At 48.1% G+C, this 16,540-nt stretch overlaps 1 protein-coding gene across 1 annotated transcript in view; it reads left to right on the top strand.

The window, feature by feature from the left end:
* LOC137324286 (adenylate cyclase type 8-like) overlaps nt 1-16,540 on the top strand; it is a 149,315-nt gene that overhangs the window by 103,318 nt on the left and 29,457 nt on the right. The window contains exon 12 of the mRNA XM_067988427.1: nt 106-278. Coding sequence (XP_067844528.1) covers nt 106-278 — 173 coding nt within the window. The remainder of the gene's footprint in view (nt 1-105; nt 279-16,540) is intronic.

A 16,540-nucleotide genomic window follows, 5' to 3' on the forward strand; every position in this document is an offset into this window, starting at 1 on the left:
ACCATCGTCCACCTTGTTGAGGGGAGGACTGAAAATTTGGACTGAATAATGAAGCAGGCAATAGGAATGTGTGGAGTTGCTCTAATGCCTTATATCTTTTCTCAGTATTTTGTGCTGTGTGGGGTGTTATCGATGGTCACCTGTGCCGTCTTTCTTCATCTACACTCGGTTGTGAAGCTGTTTTCTCTCCTGGCAATCATTACCATCTACACCTATTCCACTGAGGCCAGTCTCAAGCGCTCCTTCATTTTGCTGGAACCGCAGTACATTTTTGTCAGGTAATCTCACGGGGATTGGCTGAAGGGATAGTGTTCAGAAATCAGGACTTTGATCAATCTCAAACATCCTTCCTATTGTGTGGAGCCCAAAACTACACACTGTGCTCCAACTGTGGACGGATATAGATTCACCATTGCATCTCAACCTTTATACTATGTGCTCAGAAGGATAATGAAGCAATAGAAAGGGTATGGAGCAGATTCACGAGGAAGCTGCCTGGTATGAGAAAATATAAATACTGAAAAATCGAGGCTGTGTTTAAAATTAGAAACAGACTTTCCGGTGAGAGGTCTAGAACGAGCGGGCATAGGTACAAGGTTAAATGTGGGAGTCTTAGGACAGGGAGAAGGAGATACCTTTTTACACAGAGGGTTGTGGGGCTGTGGGACTCACTGTGGAATTACTGATTGAAGCAGAGACCATGTCAACATTTAAGAATAGGTTAGCAGGGTGGTTGAAGGAAAGGGGATAAAGGGTCAGGGCGGGACATGGAATTAGTTTACTGCTGGTCTGGAGGATAGACCCCAACAGGGACTGGCTGGGCTCACCATTCTCTTTCCATGTTGTAATCTCTATGTAATTATACTTTAGCAGCAGAATAATCCTTTGCACTAAATGGTATAATGCTCCCATCCTTATAAAACAGTGCAGCCTCTCACTTACAACGAGCAAATACACAATGCATCTCCTCATACTTTAAAAAGCAGAACTTTTTTAACAGGAGAATGAGCACAAGTCTGTCTACAGCAGGAGAAAAAAAAGTGTGTGAAATAAAACACAGCAGGTCACAGCAACTGAAGGAGAATGTTTTGGTAAAAACAGTTCATTAAAAAGTTACAGAATAGGATGAAAGACCCTTCAGTAGACTTACTAAAACAAAGAACTGGTTGAAAGTGGCACGGGCTGTGTATACAGGTCGACAAATGACTGCTGAAGGTTTTTAAAAATAATGGATTAAAATGAAGGGACTGAACTCGAACAGTAAACTGCCTGTCTACTTCTGATACTGAAAAAGCAGCTGTTAACTCTCCCCCAAGTATCTGTTATATTATAGACACATCCAAACCCCTCGATCAGATTCAGCTGGTAACTTACCCCCAGGTATCCGTTATATTGTAGAATCATAGAGAATCATGGAAAGGTTACAGCACGAAAGGAGGCCATTCGGCCCATTGAGTCTGGGCGGACTCTATGCAAGAGCAATCCAGCTAGACCCACTCGCCCACCCAATCCCCATAGCCCTGCAATTTCTTTCCTTTCAAGTGCTTATCCAGTTCCCTTTTGAAGGCCATGATTGAATCTGTCTCCACCACCCCCTCGGGCAGTGCATTCCAGATCCCAACCACTCGCTGTGTAAAAAAGTTTTTTCCTCATGTCACCTTTGGTTCTTTTGCCAATCACCTCAAATCTACGTCCTCTGGTTCTCGACCCTTCCGCCAATGGGAACAGTTTCTCTCTATCTACTCTGTCTAGACCCTTCATGATTTTGAATACCTCGATCAAATCTCCTCGCAACCATCTCTGTTCCAAGGAGATGGTTGCGAGGAGAACAACCCCACCTTCTCCAGTCTATCCACATAACTAAAGTCCCTCATCCCTGGAATCATTCTAGTAAACCTCTTCTGCACCCTCTCTAAGGCCTTCACATCATTCCCAGAACTGGACACAATACTCCACTTGTGGGTGAACCAGTTTTTTATACAGGTTCATCATGACTTCCATACTTTTGCACTCTATGCCTCTATTTATAAAGCCCAGGATCCCTTGTGCTTTTTTAACCGTTTTCTCAGCCTGCCCTGCCATCTTCAATGATTTGTGTACATATACCCCCAGATCTCTCTGTTCCTGTACCCCTTTCAGAATTGCACCCTTTAGTTTATATTGTCTTTCCCCGTTCTTCCTACCGACATGTATCACTTCAAATTTTTCTGTGTTAAATTTCATCTGCCACGTGTCCGCTCATTCCACCAGCCTGTCCATATCCTCTTGAAGTCCATCACTATCCTCCTCAATGTTCTCTACCCTTCCAAGTTTTGTGTAACCTGCAAATTTGGAAATTGTGCCCTGTACACCCAAGTCCAAGTCATTAATATATATTAAGTCATGGACACTACCAGTGTCCCTGGTGACCATGTGTGCAGGAAGTATGTCCAGTTGCAGCTACTGGCTAAGCGCATTTTGGAGCTGGAGCTGCAGGTGGATTCACTGTGGAGCAACCGTGATGCTGAGACTATCGTGGATAACACGTTCAGTGAGGTGGTCACACCGCAGGTAAAGATTACGCAGGCAGAAAGGAAATGGGTGACCGCCAGGCAGAGTATAAGGACTAGGCAGGTAGAGCAGGAGTCCCCTGGAGCCATCTCCCTCTCAAACAGATATACCGCTTTGGATACTGTTGGGGGAGATGGCTTATCAGGGGAAAGCAGCAAGAGCCAGGTTTGTGGCACCACGGGTGGCTCTGCTGCACAGGAGGGGAGGAAGAAGAGTGGCAGGGCTATAGTGATAGGGGATTCAATTGTAAGGGGAACAGATAGGCGTTTCTGTGGCCGCAGACGTGACACCAGGATGGTATGTTGCCTCCCTGGTGCTAGGGTCAAGGATGTCACGGAGCGGCTGCAGGACATTCTGGAGGGGGAGGGTGAACAGCCAGTAGTCGTGGTCCATATCAGTACCAACGACATAGGTAAAAAAAAAAGGATGAGGTTCTGCAAGGTGAATTTAAGGAGTTAGGAGATAAATTAAAAAGCAGGACTTCAAAGGTAGTGATCTCAGGATTACTACCAGTGCCACGTGCTAGTGAGTATAGGAACAGGAGAATAGACCAGATGAATGCATGGCTGCAGAGATGGTGTAGGAGGGAGGGATTTAGATTCCTGGGACATTGGGACCGGTTCTGGGGAAGGTGGGACCTGTACAAGCGGGACGGGTTACACCCGAGCAGGACCGGGACCGATGTCCTCGCGGGGGTGTTTGCTAGTGCTGTTGGGGAAGGTTTAAACTAGAGTGGCAGGGGGATGGGAACCTGAGCAGGGAGTAAAGTTGAGAGCAGCAAGAGAGGGGAAGACCCAGGGGAAATCTACAATACAAATAGTACAAACAGTTGCTCAAGAACAAGTGAAAGGGAAAAGTGTAGAGCAGCAGAAAGAAAGTGTACTTTAGACACTGCAGATAAAGTGAAAACTAGAAGGCGTAAGGCGATTAACGCAGCATCAAAGGTGAAGGTCAGGCTCGGGTGTGTGGCCCAACTAAGAGTTCTATATACAAATGCACGGAGTATAAGGAATAAATCAAATGAACTACAGGTTCAAATTCAAATTGGAGGGTATGACATGATAGCTATTACTGATACATGGCTGCAGGATGGTCAGGATTGGGAACTTAATTTACCAGGTTATAAGGTCTACAGGAATCCACACTCGTCCAAGTGACTGTTAATTCTGTCCCGGATTATTGTTTCTGAAAGTTTCCCCACCACTGAGGTTAAACTGACCGGCCTGTAGTTGCTGGGTTTATCCTTCCACCCTTTTTTGAACAAAGTTGTAACATTTGCAATTCTCCATCCCTCTGGCATCACACCCCCTATCTACAGATGTTTGGACATATTATCGACACATCCGAACCCCTCGATCAGATTTAGCCGTAACTCACCCCAGGCATCCGTTATGTACCATGGAACACACCTGAACCATTGAATTTGCTGTCTGTCACTCATTCATAGATTAATTGTATAAAAGCAAAATACTGTGGATGCTGGAAATCTGAAATAAAAACAGAAAATGCTGGAAATACTCAGCAGGTCAGGCAGCAACTGTGGAGAAACAAAAAAGTTAACATTTCAGGTCGATGACCTTTCATCAGAACTGGAAGAAGTTAAAGATTTAACAGCTTTTAAGCAAGTACAGAGTCTGGGAAAGGAGGGAGGAAAGAACAAAAGGGAAGGTCTGTGATAGGGTGGAGGGCAGGAGTGATTAAATGACAAAAGGGATGACAGTGCAGGGCGAGGAGGGTGGGAATGGGACAGGTTAGGAAACAAAAGATGGGTCTAGAGAAGCTGTAAATGGCAACAGCAGAACCATTACCAGCTCCTGCTGTCCGAAAAAATGGGAGCAGTGGTTATGATCTGAAGTTATTGAAATCATCGAAAGATGATGTTCCTCAAGCTTCCTTAAACTTCATTGGAGTAGTGTGAGAGACAGAGGACAGAGAGGTCGGAGTGGGAGTGGGATGGAGAATTAAAATGACAAGCGACCAGCAGGTCAGGGCAACACTTGCAGACAGAGCAGAGGTGTTCAGCAAAGCAATCACCCAATCTGCGTTTGGTCTCCCCATTGTAGAGAAGACCGCATTGTGAGCAGCAAATACAGTATCGTAAATTAAAAGAAGTACAAGTAAACGCTGTTTCACCTGAAAGGAGTGTTTGGGGCCCTGGACATTGGGAAGGGAGGAGATGAAAGGGCAGGTGTTGCATCTCCATGGGTAGGAGAGCGGGTGTTGGGGTGCCATGGGGAGGAGAGCGGGTGTTGGGGGGCCATGGGGAGGAGAGCGGGTGTTGGGGTGCCATGGGGAGGAGAGTGGGTGTTGGGGTGCCATGGGTAGGAGAGCGGGTGTTGGGGTGCCATGGGTAGGAGAGCGGGTGTTGGGGTGCCATGGGGAGGAGAGCGGGTGTTGGGGTGCCATGGGGAGGAGAGTGGGTGTTGGGGTGCCATGGGTAGGAGAGCGGGTGTTGGGGTGCCATGGGTAGGAGAGCGGGTGTTGGGGTGCCATGGGGAGGAGAGCGGGTGTTGGGGTGCCATGGGGAGGAGAGCGGGTGTTGGGGTGCCATGGGGAGGAGTGCGGGTGTTGGGGTGCCATGGGGAGGAGAGTGGGTGTTGGGGTGCCATGGGGAGGAGAGTGGGTGTTGGGGTGCCATGGGGAGGAGAGCGGGTGTTGGGGTGCCATGGGTAGGAGAGCGGGTGTTGGGGTGCCATGGGGAGGAGAGCGGGTGTTGGGGTGCCATGGGGAGGAGAGTGGGTGTTTGGGTGCCATGGGGAGGAGAGTGGGTGTTGGGGTGCCATGGGGAGGAGAGCGGGTGTTGGGGGTGCCATGGGGAGGAGAGCGGGTGTTGGGGTGCCATGGGGAGGAGAGCGGGTGTTGGGGGTGCCATGGGTAGGAGAGCGGGTGTTGGGGTGCCATGGGGAGGAGAGTGGGTGTTGGAGGTGATTGAAGAACGGACCAGGGTGTTGCGAAGGGAACAGTCCCTTTATAATGCTGGGAGAGGAGGAGAAGATGTGTTTGGTGGTGGCTTCACGCTGGAGGTGGCGGAAATGGTGGAGCATGTGGGGTAGAAGGTGAGGACAAGGGGGTCCCTATTGTGGTTCTGGGAGGGAGGGGAAGGGGTGAGAGCAGAAGCACGGGAAATGGGATGGACATGGTCAAGGGCCCTGTCAACTACAGTGGAGGGACGATGCCACTTTCCACACCATTGTGTCCAATATGTCTTCCTTTTTCCTCAACCGAGGATTCCCCACCACAGTAGTTGACAGGGCCCTCGACCGTGTCAGTCCCGTTTCCCGCACTTCTGCCCTCACCCGTTCCCCTCCCTCCCAGAACTCCCACTCTGACCTCTCTGTCCTCGGCCTCTTACACTGTTCCAGTGAAGCTCATTGGAAGCTCGAGGATCAGCACCTCAGCTTTCGATTGGGCAGTTTACAACCTTCCAGACTCAACATTGATTTCAATAACTTCAGATCAGAACCACTGCTCCCATTCTCTCAGACAGCAGGTGCTGGTAATGGTTCTGCTGTTGCCATTTACAGCTTCTCTAGACCCATCTTTTGTTTCCTAACCTGTCCCATTCCCACCCTCCCTGCCTTGCACTGTCATCCCTTTTGTCATTGAATCACTGCCCTCCACCCTATCACAGACCTTCCCTTTTGTTCTTTCCTCCCCTCCTCTTCCTCCTGCCCCTTTGACTGACCCTGTACTCACTTAAAAACTGTTAAATCTTTCACTTCTCTCAGTTCTGACGAAAGGTCATCGACCTGAAACATTAACTGTTTCTTTCTCCACAGATGCTGCCTGACTTGCTGAGTATTTCCAGCATTTTCTGTTTTTATATTAATTAGATTAATGATATCTGAACCTGTCAATTATATTGACCCACGAAGGATCCAACCTCCCACTTTCTGCCAGTCCGATAAACTTCCCTTAACTCCTAGATCATAGAATCATTGAAATTTACGGCACACAAGAAGGCCATTTGGCCCATCGTGTCTGTACCGGCCGAAAAAGGGCCTTCCAGCCTAATTCCCATTTTCCAGCACTTGGTCCGTGGCCTTGTAGGTTGCAGCACTTCAAGGATTTTTTAAATGAGTTGAGGGTTTCTGCCTCTACCACCCTTTCAGGCAGTGAGTTCCAGACCCCCACCATCCTCTGGGTGAAAGCATTTCTCCTCAGCTCCCCTCTAATCCTTCTACCAATCACTTTAAATCTATGCCCCCTGGTTATTGACCCCTCTGCTAAGGGAAATAGGTCCTCCCTATCCACTCTATCTAGGCCCCTCATAATTTTATACACCTCAATTAAATCTCCCCTCAGCCTCCTCTGTTCCAAAGAAGACAACCCCAGCCTGTCCAATCTTTTCTCATAGCTAGAATTCTCCAGTCCTGGCCACATCCTCGTAAATATCCTCTGTACCCTCTCTAGTGCAATTACATCTTTCCTGTAATGTGGTGACCAGAACTGTACGCAGTACTCAAGCTGTGGCCTAACTAGTGTTTTATACAGTTCTAGCATAACCTCCCTGCTCTTATATTCTATGCCTCGGCTAATAAAGGAAAGTATCCCGTATGCCTTCTTAACCACCTTATCTACCTGTCCTGCTACCTTCAGGGATCTGTGGACATGCACTCCAAGGTCCCTCTACACCTCTCAGTATCCTCCCATTTATTGTGTATTCCCTTGCCTTGTTTGCCCTCTCCAAATGCATTACCTCACACTTCTCTGGATTGAATTCCATTTGCCTGCCCTCTGGTTTCTGTTTTGTAGCCATCTCTCAATCCGTTCTCCTACCTGACCCCTGACCCCACACGCTCTGGCCTTTGTCACGAATTTCTCATGTGGCACGTTATCAATGCTCTTCTGAAAGTCCATGCATACCACATCCACTGCATTGCCCTTTTCGAGTCTTCCTTTTACTTCTTTAGTGAATTCAGTAAGGTTTATATTCTCTGTCTCTAGACGTTTTGTGATCTCATCTTTTAACAAAGATTCTAGTATCTGTCCTACCACTGACGTTAAGCTAACTGGTCTATAGTTCCCTTGATTGGTTTTATCTCCCTTTTTGAAGATAGGAATTACATTACCTGTTCACCCGTCCTCTGGCACTGTTCCCTTTCTATTGACCCTGTATAAATGGACACTAATGCCCCTGCTATCTGCTCCAGAGTTTCTTTGAGTATCTGCGGGTGTAATCCATCTGGACCTGGGGTCATGTCCTTATTGAGTTTGGTTAGTTTGTCTGCTATCTCCGCTCTTTCTATCTTCAGTGTTGTAAGATCCCTCTTGACTTCTACTGTTGTCATTCCCTCTTTGTTAGTCTGTTCAGTGAAAACTGAGGCAAAGTATCTGTTCAGTATCCCTGCTGTTTCAGAATCTGCTCCTGTGAGTTTATCTTGCTCGTCCCTCAATGGCCCTGTCCCCTTCATGATTTTGAACACCTCTATCAAATCTCCCCTTAACCTTCTCTGCTCTAAGGAGAACAATCCCAGCTTCTCCAGTCTCTCTAAATAACTGAAGTCCCTTATCCCTGTTGTTTGTCCTATATATCTATATATATATATATATCTCAATCATTACCTTAGAACATAAGAACATAAGAAATTGGAGCAGGAGTAGGCCAATCGGCCCCTCGAGCCTGCTCCGCCATTCAATAAGATCATGGCTGATCTGATCCCAACCACAAATCTAAAGAACACAAGAAGTCGGAGCAGGACCCGGCCACATAGCCCCTGGGCCCTTAATCCATATTATATTGTGATCACTATTTGCTAGATGTTTCCCTACACTTATTTCTCTTATCTGTTCTGGTTCATTTCCCATTACTAGATCTAGCAGTGCTTCCTCCCTTGATGGGCGTATTACAGACTGGGTCAGAAAGAAGTCTTATACATACTGTAAAAACTTTATCCTCTTCTTCCTTTTCACTCCCTCTTCCTGACAGTTTATACGGGGGTAGTCGAAATCCCCTATAATTATGATTGTTTTTGATGCATTTCATATATTTACCTACATACTTATTTCTCCCTCCAGTTCCTTCCCATTATTTGGTGGTCTGTACTATACCCCTATTAGTGTGACCCTTCCTATCCTTTATCTCAGTCCATAAGGATTCTGTTGCTATCCCATTGTTAGTTGTCCTATCTTGCTGCTGCCATTATGTTATTTCTGATTAATGCAACTACCCCATCCCCACCTCTTCCTTCCCCCTCATTTCTAAATACATTGTAACCTGCAATATTTAACTGCCAATCCTGACCTGTTTGTAGCCATAGAATCATAGAATGGTTACAGCACAGGCGACCGTTCGGCCCATCGAGCCCGTCCCGGCTCTCGGCAAGAGCAATCCAGCTAGTCCCACTCCCCTGCCCTTTCTCCGTAGCCCTGCAAATTTTTCTCCCTTCAAGTATTTATCCAGTTCCCTTTTGAAAGCCATGATTGAATCTGCTTCCACCACCATGTTTTTGTTATCCCGATTACATCTATTTCCTCGCTTCTAAAGACTGCCTCCAGTCTGCCCTGTTTTGTTGCTGCTCTGTACGTTGCTGTACAGGCAACTTAACATCTATTATTCTACATATAAACCACCGTCAGATTCCAGTCTGTAGCTCACTCTCGGCTCTGTTATGTGTGATAAATACATATGCACCATATTTCAGCAGGAACAAATTCAGAAGCAGTCTTCCCTTGGCACGAACAGGAGAGACAGAGGGTGAGGGCTGCACATGTACACACAGCCTCAGGTGTGAACATGACTGGGCCTGGGAAACACTCTCCTCCTGGGCCTGGGAAACACTCTCCTCCTGGGCCTGGGAAACACTCTCCTCCTGGGCCAGGGAAACACTCTCCTCCTGGGCCTGGGAAACACTCTCCTCCCGGGCCTGGGAAACACTCTCCTCCTGGGCCTGGGAAACACTCTCCTCCCGGGCCTGGGAAACACTCTCCTCCCGGGCCAGGGAAACACTCTCCTCCAGGGCCTGGGAAACACTCTCTTCCTGGGCCTGGGAAACACTCTCCTCCTGGGCCTGGGAAACACTCTCTTCCTGGGCCTGGGAAACACTCTCCTCCCGGGCCTGGGAAACACTCTCCTCCTGGGCCAGGGAAACACTCTCCTCCTGGGCCTGGGAAACACTCTCTTCCTGGGCCTGGGAAACACTCTCCTCCTGGGCCTGGGAAACACTCTCTTCCTGGGCCTGGGAAACACTCTCCTCCTGGGCCTGGGAAACACTCTCTTCCTGGGCCTGGGAAACACTCTCCTCCCGGGCCTGGGAAACACTCTCCTCCCGGGCCTGGGAAACACTCTCCTCCTGGGCCAGGGAAACACTCTCCTCCTGGGCCTGGGAAACACTCTCTTCCTGGGCCTGGGAAACACTCTCCTCCTGGGCCTGGGAAACACTCTCCTCCCGGGCCTGGGAAACACTCTCCTCCTGGGCCAGGAAAACACTCTCCTCCTGGGCCTGGGAAACACTCTCCTCCCGGGCCAGGGAAACACTCTCCTCCTGGGCCTGGGAAACACTCTCTTCCTGGGCCTGGGAAACACTCTCCTCCTGGGCCTGGGAAACACTCTCCTCCCGGGCCTGGGAAACACTCTCCTCCTGGGCCAGGGAAACACTCTCCTCCTGGGCCTGGGAAACACTCTCTTCCTGGGCCTGGGAAACACTCTCCTCCCGGGCCTGGGAAACACTCTCCTCCTGGGCCAGGGAAACACTCTCCTCCTGGGCCTGGGAAACACTCTCTTCCTGGGCCTGGGAAACACTCTCCTCCTGGGCCTGGGAAACACTCTCCTCCCGGGCCTGGGAAACACTCTCCTCCTGGGCCAGGAAAACACTCTCCTCCTGGGCCTGGGAAACACTCTCCTCCTGGGCCTGGGAAACACTCTCCTCCTGGGCCTGGGAAACACTCTCCTCCCGGGCCTGGGAAACACTCTCCTCCTGGGCCTGGGAAACACTCTCCTCCTGGGCCAGGAAAACACTCTCCTCCTGGGCCTGGGAAACACTCTCCTCCTGGGCCTGGGAAACACTCTCCTCCTGGGCCAGGAAAACACTCTCCTCCTGGGCCTGGGAAACACTCTCCTCCCGGGCCAGGGAAACACTCTCCTCCTGGGCCTGGGAAACACTCTCCTCCTGGGCCAGGAAAACACTCTCCTCCTGGGCCTGGGAAACACTCTCCTCCTGGGCCTGGGAAACACTCTCCTCCTGGGCCAGGGAAACACTCTCCTCCCGGGCCTGGGAAACACTCTACTCCCGGGCCTGGGAAACACTCTCCTCCCGGGCCTGGGAAACACTCTCCTCCTGGGCCTGGGAAACACTCTCCTCCTGGGCCTGGGAAACACTCTCCTCCTGGGCCTGGGAAACACTCTCCTCCTGGGCCTGGGAAACACTCTCCTCCTGGGCCTGGGAAACACTCTCCTCCTGGGCCTGGGAAACACTCTCCTCCTGAGCCAGGAAAACACTCTCCTCCTGGGCCTGGGAAACACTCTCCTCCTGGGCCTGGGAAACACTCTCCTCCTGGGCCTGGGAAACACTCTCCTCCTGGGCCTGGGAAACACTCTCCTCCTGGGCCAGGAAAACACTCTCCTCCTGGGCCTGGGAAACACTCTCCTCCCGGGCCTGGGAAACACTCTCCTCCTGGGCCTGGGAAACACTCTCCTCCCGGGCCTGGGAAACACTCTCATAGAGTCATAGAATCATAGAAGTTACAACATGGAAACAGGCCCTTCGGCCCAACATGTCCATGTCGCCCAGTTTATACCACTAAGCTAGTCCCAATTGCCTGCACTTGGCCCATATCCCTCTATACCCATCTTACCCATGTAACTGTCCAAATGCTTTTTAAAAGACAAAATTGTACCCGCCTCTACTACTGCCTCTGGCAGCTCGTTCCAGACACTCACCACCCTTTGAGTGAAAAAATTGCCCCTCTGGACCCTTTTGTATCTCTCCCCTCTCACCTTAAATCTATGCCCCCTCGTTATAGACTCCCCTACCTTTGGGAAAAGATTTTGACTATCGACCTTATCTATGCCCCTCATTATTTTATAGACTTCTATAAGATCACCCCTTAACCTCCTACTCTCCAGGGAAAAAAGTCCCAGTCTGTCTAACCTCTCCCTGTAAGTCAAACCATCAAGTCCCGGTAGCATCCTAGTAAATCTTTTCTGCACTCTTTCTAGTTTAATAATATCCTTTCTATAATAGGGTGACCAGAACTGTACACAGTATTCCAAGTGTGGCCTTACTAATGTCCTGTACAACTTCAACAAGACATCCCAACTCCTGTATTCAATGTTCTGACCAATGAAACCAAGCATGCCGAATGCCTTCTTCACCACCCTATCCACCTGTGACTCCACTTTCAAGGAGCTATGAACCTGTACTCCTAGATCTCTTTGTTCTATAACTCTCCCCAACGCCCTACCATTTATGGAGTAGGTCCTGGCCCGATTCAATCTACCAAAATGCATCACCTCACATTTATCTAAATTAAACTCCATCTGCCATTCATCGGCCCACTGGCCCAATTTATCAAGATCCCGTTGCAATCCTAGATAACCTTCTTCACTGTCCACAATGCCACCAATCTTGGTGTCATCTGCAAACTTACTAACCATGCCTCCTAAATTCTCATCCAAATCATTAATATAAATAACAAATAACAGCGGACCCAGCACCGATCCCTGAGGCACACCGCTGGACACAGGCATCCAGTTTGAAAAACAACCCTCGACAACCACCCTCTGTCTTCTGTCGTCAAGCCAATTTTGTATCCAATTGGCTACCTCACCTTGGATCCCATGAGATTTAACCTTATGTAACAACCTACCATGCGGTACCTTGTCAAAGGCTTTGCTGAAGTCCATGTAGACCACGTCTACTGCACAGCCCTCATCTATCTTCTTGGTTACCCCTTCAAAAAACTCAATCAAATTCGTGAGACATGATTTTCCTCTCACAAAACCATGCTGACTGTTCCTAATTAGTCCCTGCCTCTCCAAATGCCTGTAGATCCTGTCCCTCAGAATACCCTCTAACAACTTACCCACTACAGATGTCAGGCTCACCGGTCTGTAGTTCCCAGGCTTTTCCCTGCCGCCCTTCTTAAACAAAGGCACAACATTTGCTACCCTCCAATCCTCAGGCACCTCACCTGTAGCTGTCGATGATTCAAATATCTCTGCTAGGGGACCCGCAATTTCCTCCCTAACCTCCCATAACGTCCTGGGATACGTTTCATCAGGTCCCGGAGATTTATCTACCTTGATGCGCGTTAAGACTTCCAGCACCTCCCTCTCTGTAATATGTACACTCCTCAAGACATCACTATTTATTTCCCCAAGTTCCCTAACATCCATGCCTTTCTCAACCGTAAATACCGATGTGAAATATTCATTCAGGATCTCACCCATCTCTTGTGGTTCCGCACATAGATGACCTTGTTGATCCTTAAGAGGCCCTACTCTCTCCCTAGTTACTCTTTTGCCCTTTATGTATTTGGAGAAGCTCTTTGGATTCTCCTTTGCCTTCTGCCAAAGCAATCTCATGTCCCCTTTTTGCCCTCCTGATTTCTCTCTTAACTCTACTCCGGCAATCTCTATACTCTTCAAGGGATCCACTTGATCCCAGCTGCCTATGCATGTCATATGCCTCCTTCTTCTTTTTGACTAGGGCCTCAATCTCCCGAGTCATCCAAGGTTCCCTACTTCTACCAGCCTTGCCCTTCACTTTACAAGGAATGTGCTTACCCTGAACCCTGGTTAACACACTTTTGAAAGCCTCCCACTTACCAGACATCCCTTTGCCTGCCAACAGACTCTCCCAATCAACTTCTGAAAGTTCCTGTCTAATACCATCAAAATTGGCCTTTCCCCAATTTAGAATTTTAACTTTTGGACCAGACCTATCCTTCTCCATAGCTATCTTAAAACTAATGGAATTATGATCACTGGTCCCAAAGTGATCCCTCACTAACACTTCTGTCACCTGCCCTTCCTTATTTCCCAAGAGGAGGTCAAGTTTTGCCCCCTCTCTGGTCAGGCCATCCACATACTGAATGAGAAATTCCTCCTGAATTTTTTATTTTTTTAAAAATTCGTTCACAGGATGCAGGCGTCACTGGCAAGGCCAGCATTTATTGCCCATTCCTAATTGCCCTTGAGAAGGTGGTGGTGAGCCGCCTTCTTGAACCGCTGCAGGAAAGGAGTTAGAATTTACAATTGAGTGGCTTGCTAGGCCATTTCAGAGGGCAATTAAGAATCAACCACATTGCTGTGGGTCTGGAGTCACATATTGGCCAGACCGGGTAAGGACAGCAGGTTTCCTTCCCGAAAGGACATTAGTGAACCAGATGGGTTTTTACGACAATCTGGTAGTTTCATGGCCATCATTACTGATACTGGTATTTTAATTCCAGATTTTTATTTAATTAATTGAATTTAAATTCGCCAGCTGCCATGGCAGGATTTGAACTCATGACTCTGGATTTTAGTCCAGGCCTCTGGATTACTAGCCCAGTAACATAACCACTATGCTACCGTACCCCGAATACACTTAACAAATTTCTCTCCATCCAAGCCCCTAATGCTATGGTTGTCCCAGTCAATGTTGGGAAAGTTAAAGTCCCCTGCTATTACCACCCTATTTTTCTTGCAGCTGTCTGTAATCTCCTTACATATTTGCTCCTCAATTTCCCGTTGACTATTTGGGGGTCTGTAGTACAATCCTTTCAAAGTGATCTCTCCCTTCTTATTTTTCAGTTCTACCCATATAGACTCAGTGGGCGAACCCTCGGATATATCCCCTCTCACTACTGCTGTGATGTTACATAAGAACATAAGAAATAGGAGCAGGAGTAGGCCAATCGGCCCTTCGAGCCTGCTCCACCATTCAATAAGATCATGGCTGATCTGATCCTAACCTCAAATCTAAATTCATGTCCAATTCCCTGCCTGCTCCCCATAACCCCTAATTCCCTTTACTTCTAGGAAACGGTCTATTTCTGTTTTAAATTTATTTAATGATGTAGCTTCCACAGCTTCCTGGGGCAGCAAATTCCACAGACCTACCACCCTCTGAGTGAAGAAGTTTCTCTCATCTCAGTTTTGAAAGAGCAGCCCCTTATTCTAAGATTATGCCCCCTAGTTCTAGTTTCACCCATCCTTGGGAACATCCTTACCGCATCCACCCGATCAAGCCCCTTCACAATCTTATATGTTTCAATAAGATCGCCTCTCATTCTTCTGAACTCCAATGAGTAGAGTCCCAATCTATTCAACCTCTCCTCATATGTCCACCCCCTCATCCCCGGGATTAACCGAGTGAACCTTCTTTGTACTGCCTCGAGAGCAAGTATGTCTTTTCTTAAGTATGGAGACCAAAACTGTGTGCAGTATTCCAGGTGCGGTCTCACCAATACCTTATATAACTGCAGCAATACCTCCTTGTTTTTATATTCTATCCCCCTAGCAATAAAAGCCAACATTCCGTTGGCTTTCTTGATCACCTGCTGCACCTGCATACTAATTTTGATTTTCTTGCACTAGGACCCCCAGATCCCTTTGTACTGCAGTACTTTCCAGTTTCTCGCCATTAAGATAATAACTTGCTCTCCGATTTTTCCTGCCAAAGTGCATAACCTCACATTTTCCAATATTGTATTGCATCTGCCAAATCTCCGCCCACTCACCCAGCCTGTCTGTATCCCCTTGTAGGTTTTTTATGTCCTCCTCACTCTCTACTTTCCCTCCCATCTTTGTATCATCTGCAAACTTTGATATGTTACACTCGGTCCCCTCCTCCAAATCGTTAATATAGATTGTAAAGAGTTGGGGACCCAGCACCGACCCCTGCGGAACACCACTGGCTACTGGTTGCCAGTCCGAGAATGTACCATTTATCCCAACTCTCTGCTTCCTGTTAGATAACCAATCCTCCACCCATGCCAGAATATTACCCCCAATCCAGTTATTCTTTATCTTGAGCAATAATCTTTTATGTGGCACCTTGTCGAATGCCTTCTGGAAGTCTAAATACACTACGTCCACTGGTTCCCCTTTATCCACCCTGTACGTTATGTCCTCAAAGAACTCAGGCAAATTTGTCAGACACGACTTCCCCTTCGTAAAGCCATGCTGACTTTGTCCTATTAAATTATGTTTATCCAAATGTTCCGCTACTGTCTCCTTAATGATAGACTCCAAAATTTTACCCACCACAGATGTTAAGCTAACTGGTCTATAATTTCCAGCTTTCTGCCTACTACCCTTTTTAAATAAGGGTGTTACATTGGCAGTTTTCCAATCTGCCAGGACCTTTGCCGAGTCCAGAGAATTTTGGAAAATTATTACCAAAGCATCCACAATCCCTACTGCCACTTCCCTCAAGACCCCAGGATGTAAGCCATCAGGTCCAGGGGATTTATCCACCTTGAGTCCCATTAATTTACTGAGTACCAATTCCTTAGTGATTTTAATCATATTTAGCTCCTCCCCCCCTAGAGCCCCCTGTTTGTCCAGTGTTGGGATATTCTTAGTGTCCTCTACCGTAAAGACTGAAACAAAATATTTGTTCAGCATTTTTGCCATCTCCATGTATCCCACCATTAATTTCCCGGTCTCATCCTCTAAAGGACCTACGTTTGCCTTAGCCACCCTTTTTCTTTTTATATATGTTCTCCCTAATCAAGAACGCAACTCCCCCTCCTCTCTTACCTCCTGCTCTATCTTTCCTATAGCATCTGTACCCTGGAACATTGAGCTGCCAGTCCTGCCCCTCCCTTAGCCATGTTTCAGTAATAGCTATAACATCCCAGTCCCATGTACCCATCCATGCCCTGAGTTCATCTACCTTGCCCATCAGACTTCTTGCATTGAAATAAATGCAGTTTAATCTAGACTTCCCTTGGTCTTTGCCCTGCTTTCTCAGACCATCTGTCCGGTCATGTTCTGTACACTCTCCCTTACTGCCTTTTGTTTCTGTCACCACTTTATTTCCCACTGACTTCCTGCATC

The sequence above is a fragment of the Heptranchias perlo genome, chromosome 8 (genome assembly GCF_035084215.1).
Source record: "Heptranchias perlo isolate sHepPer1 chromosome 8, sHepPer1.hap1, whole genome shotgun sequence".
In the NCBI taxonomy this organism is placed as follows: Eukaryota; Metazoa; Chordata; class Chondrichthyes; order Hexanchiformes; family Hexanchidae; genus Heptranchias; species Heptranchias perlo.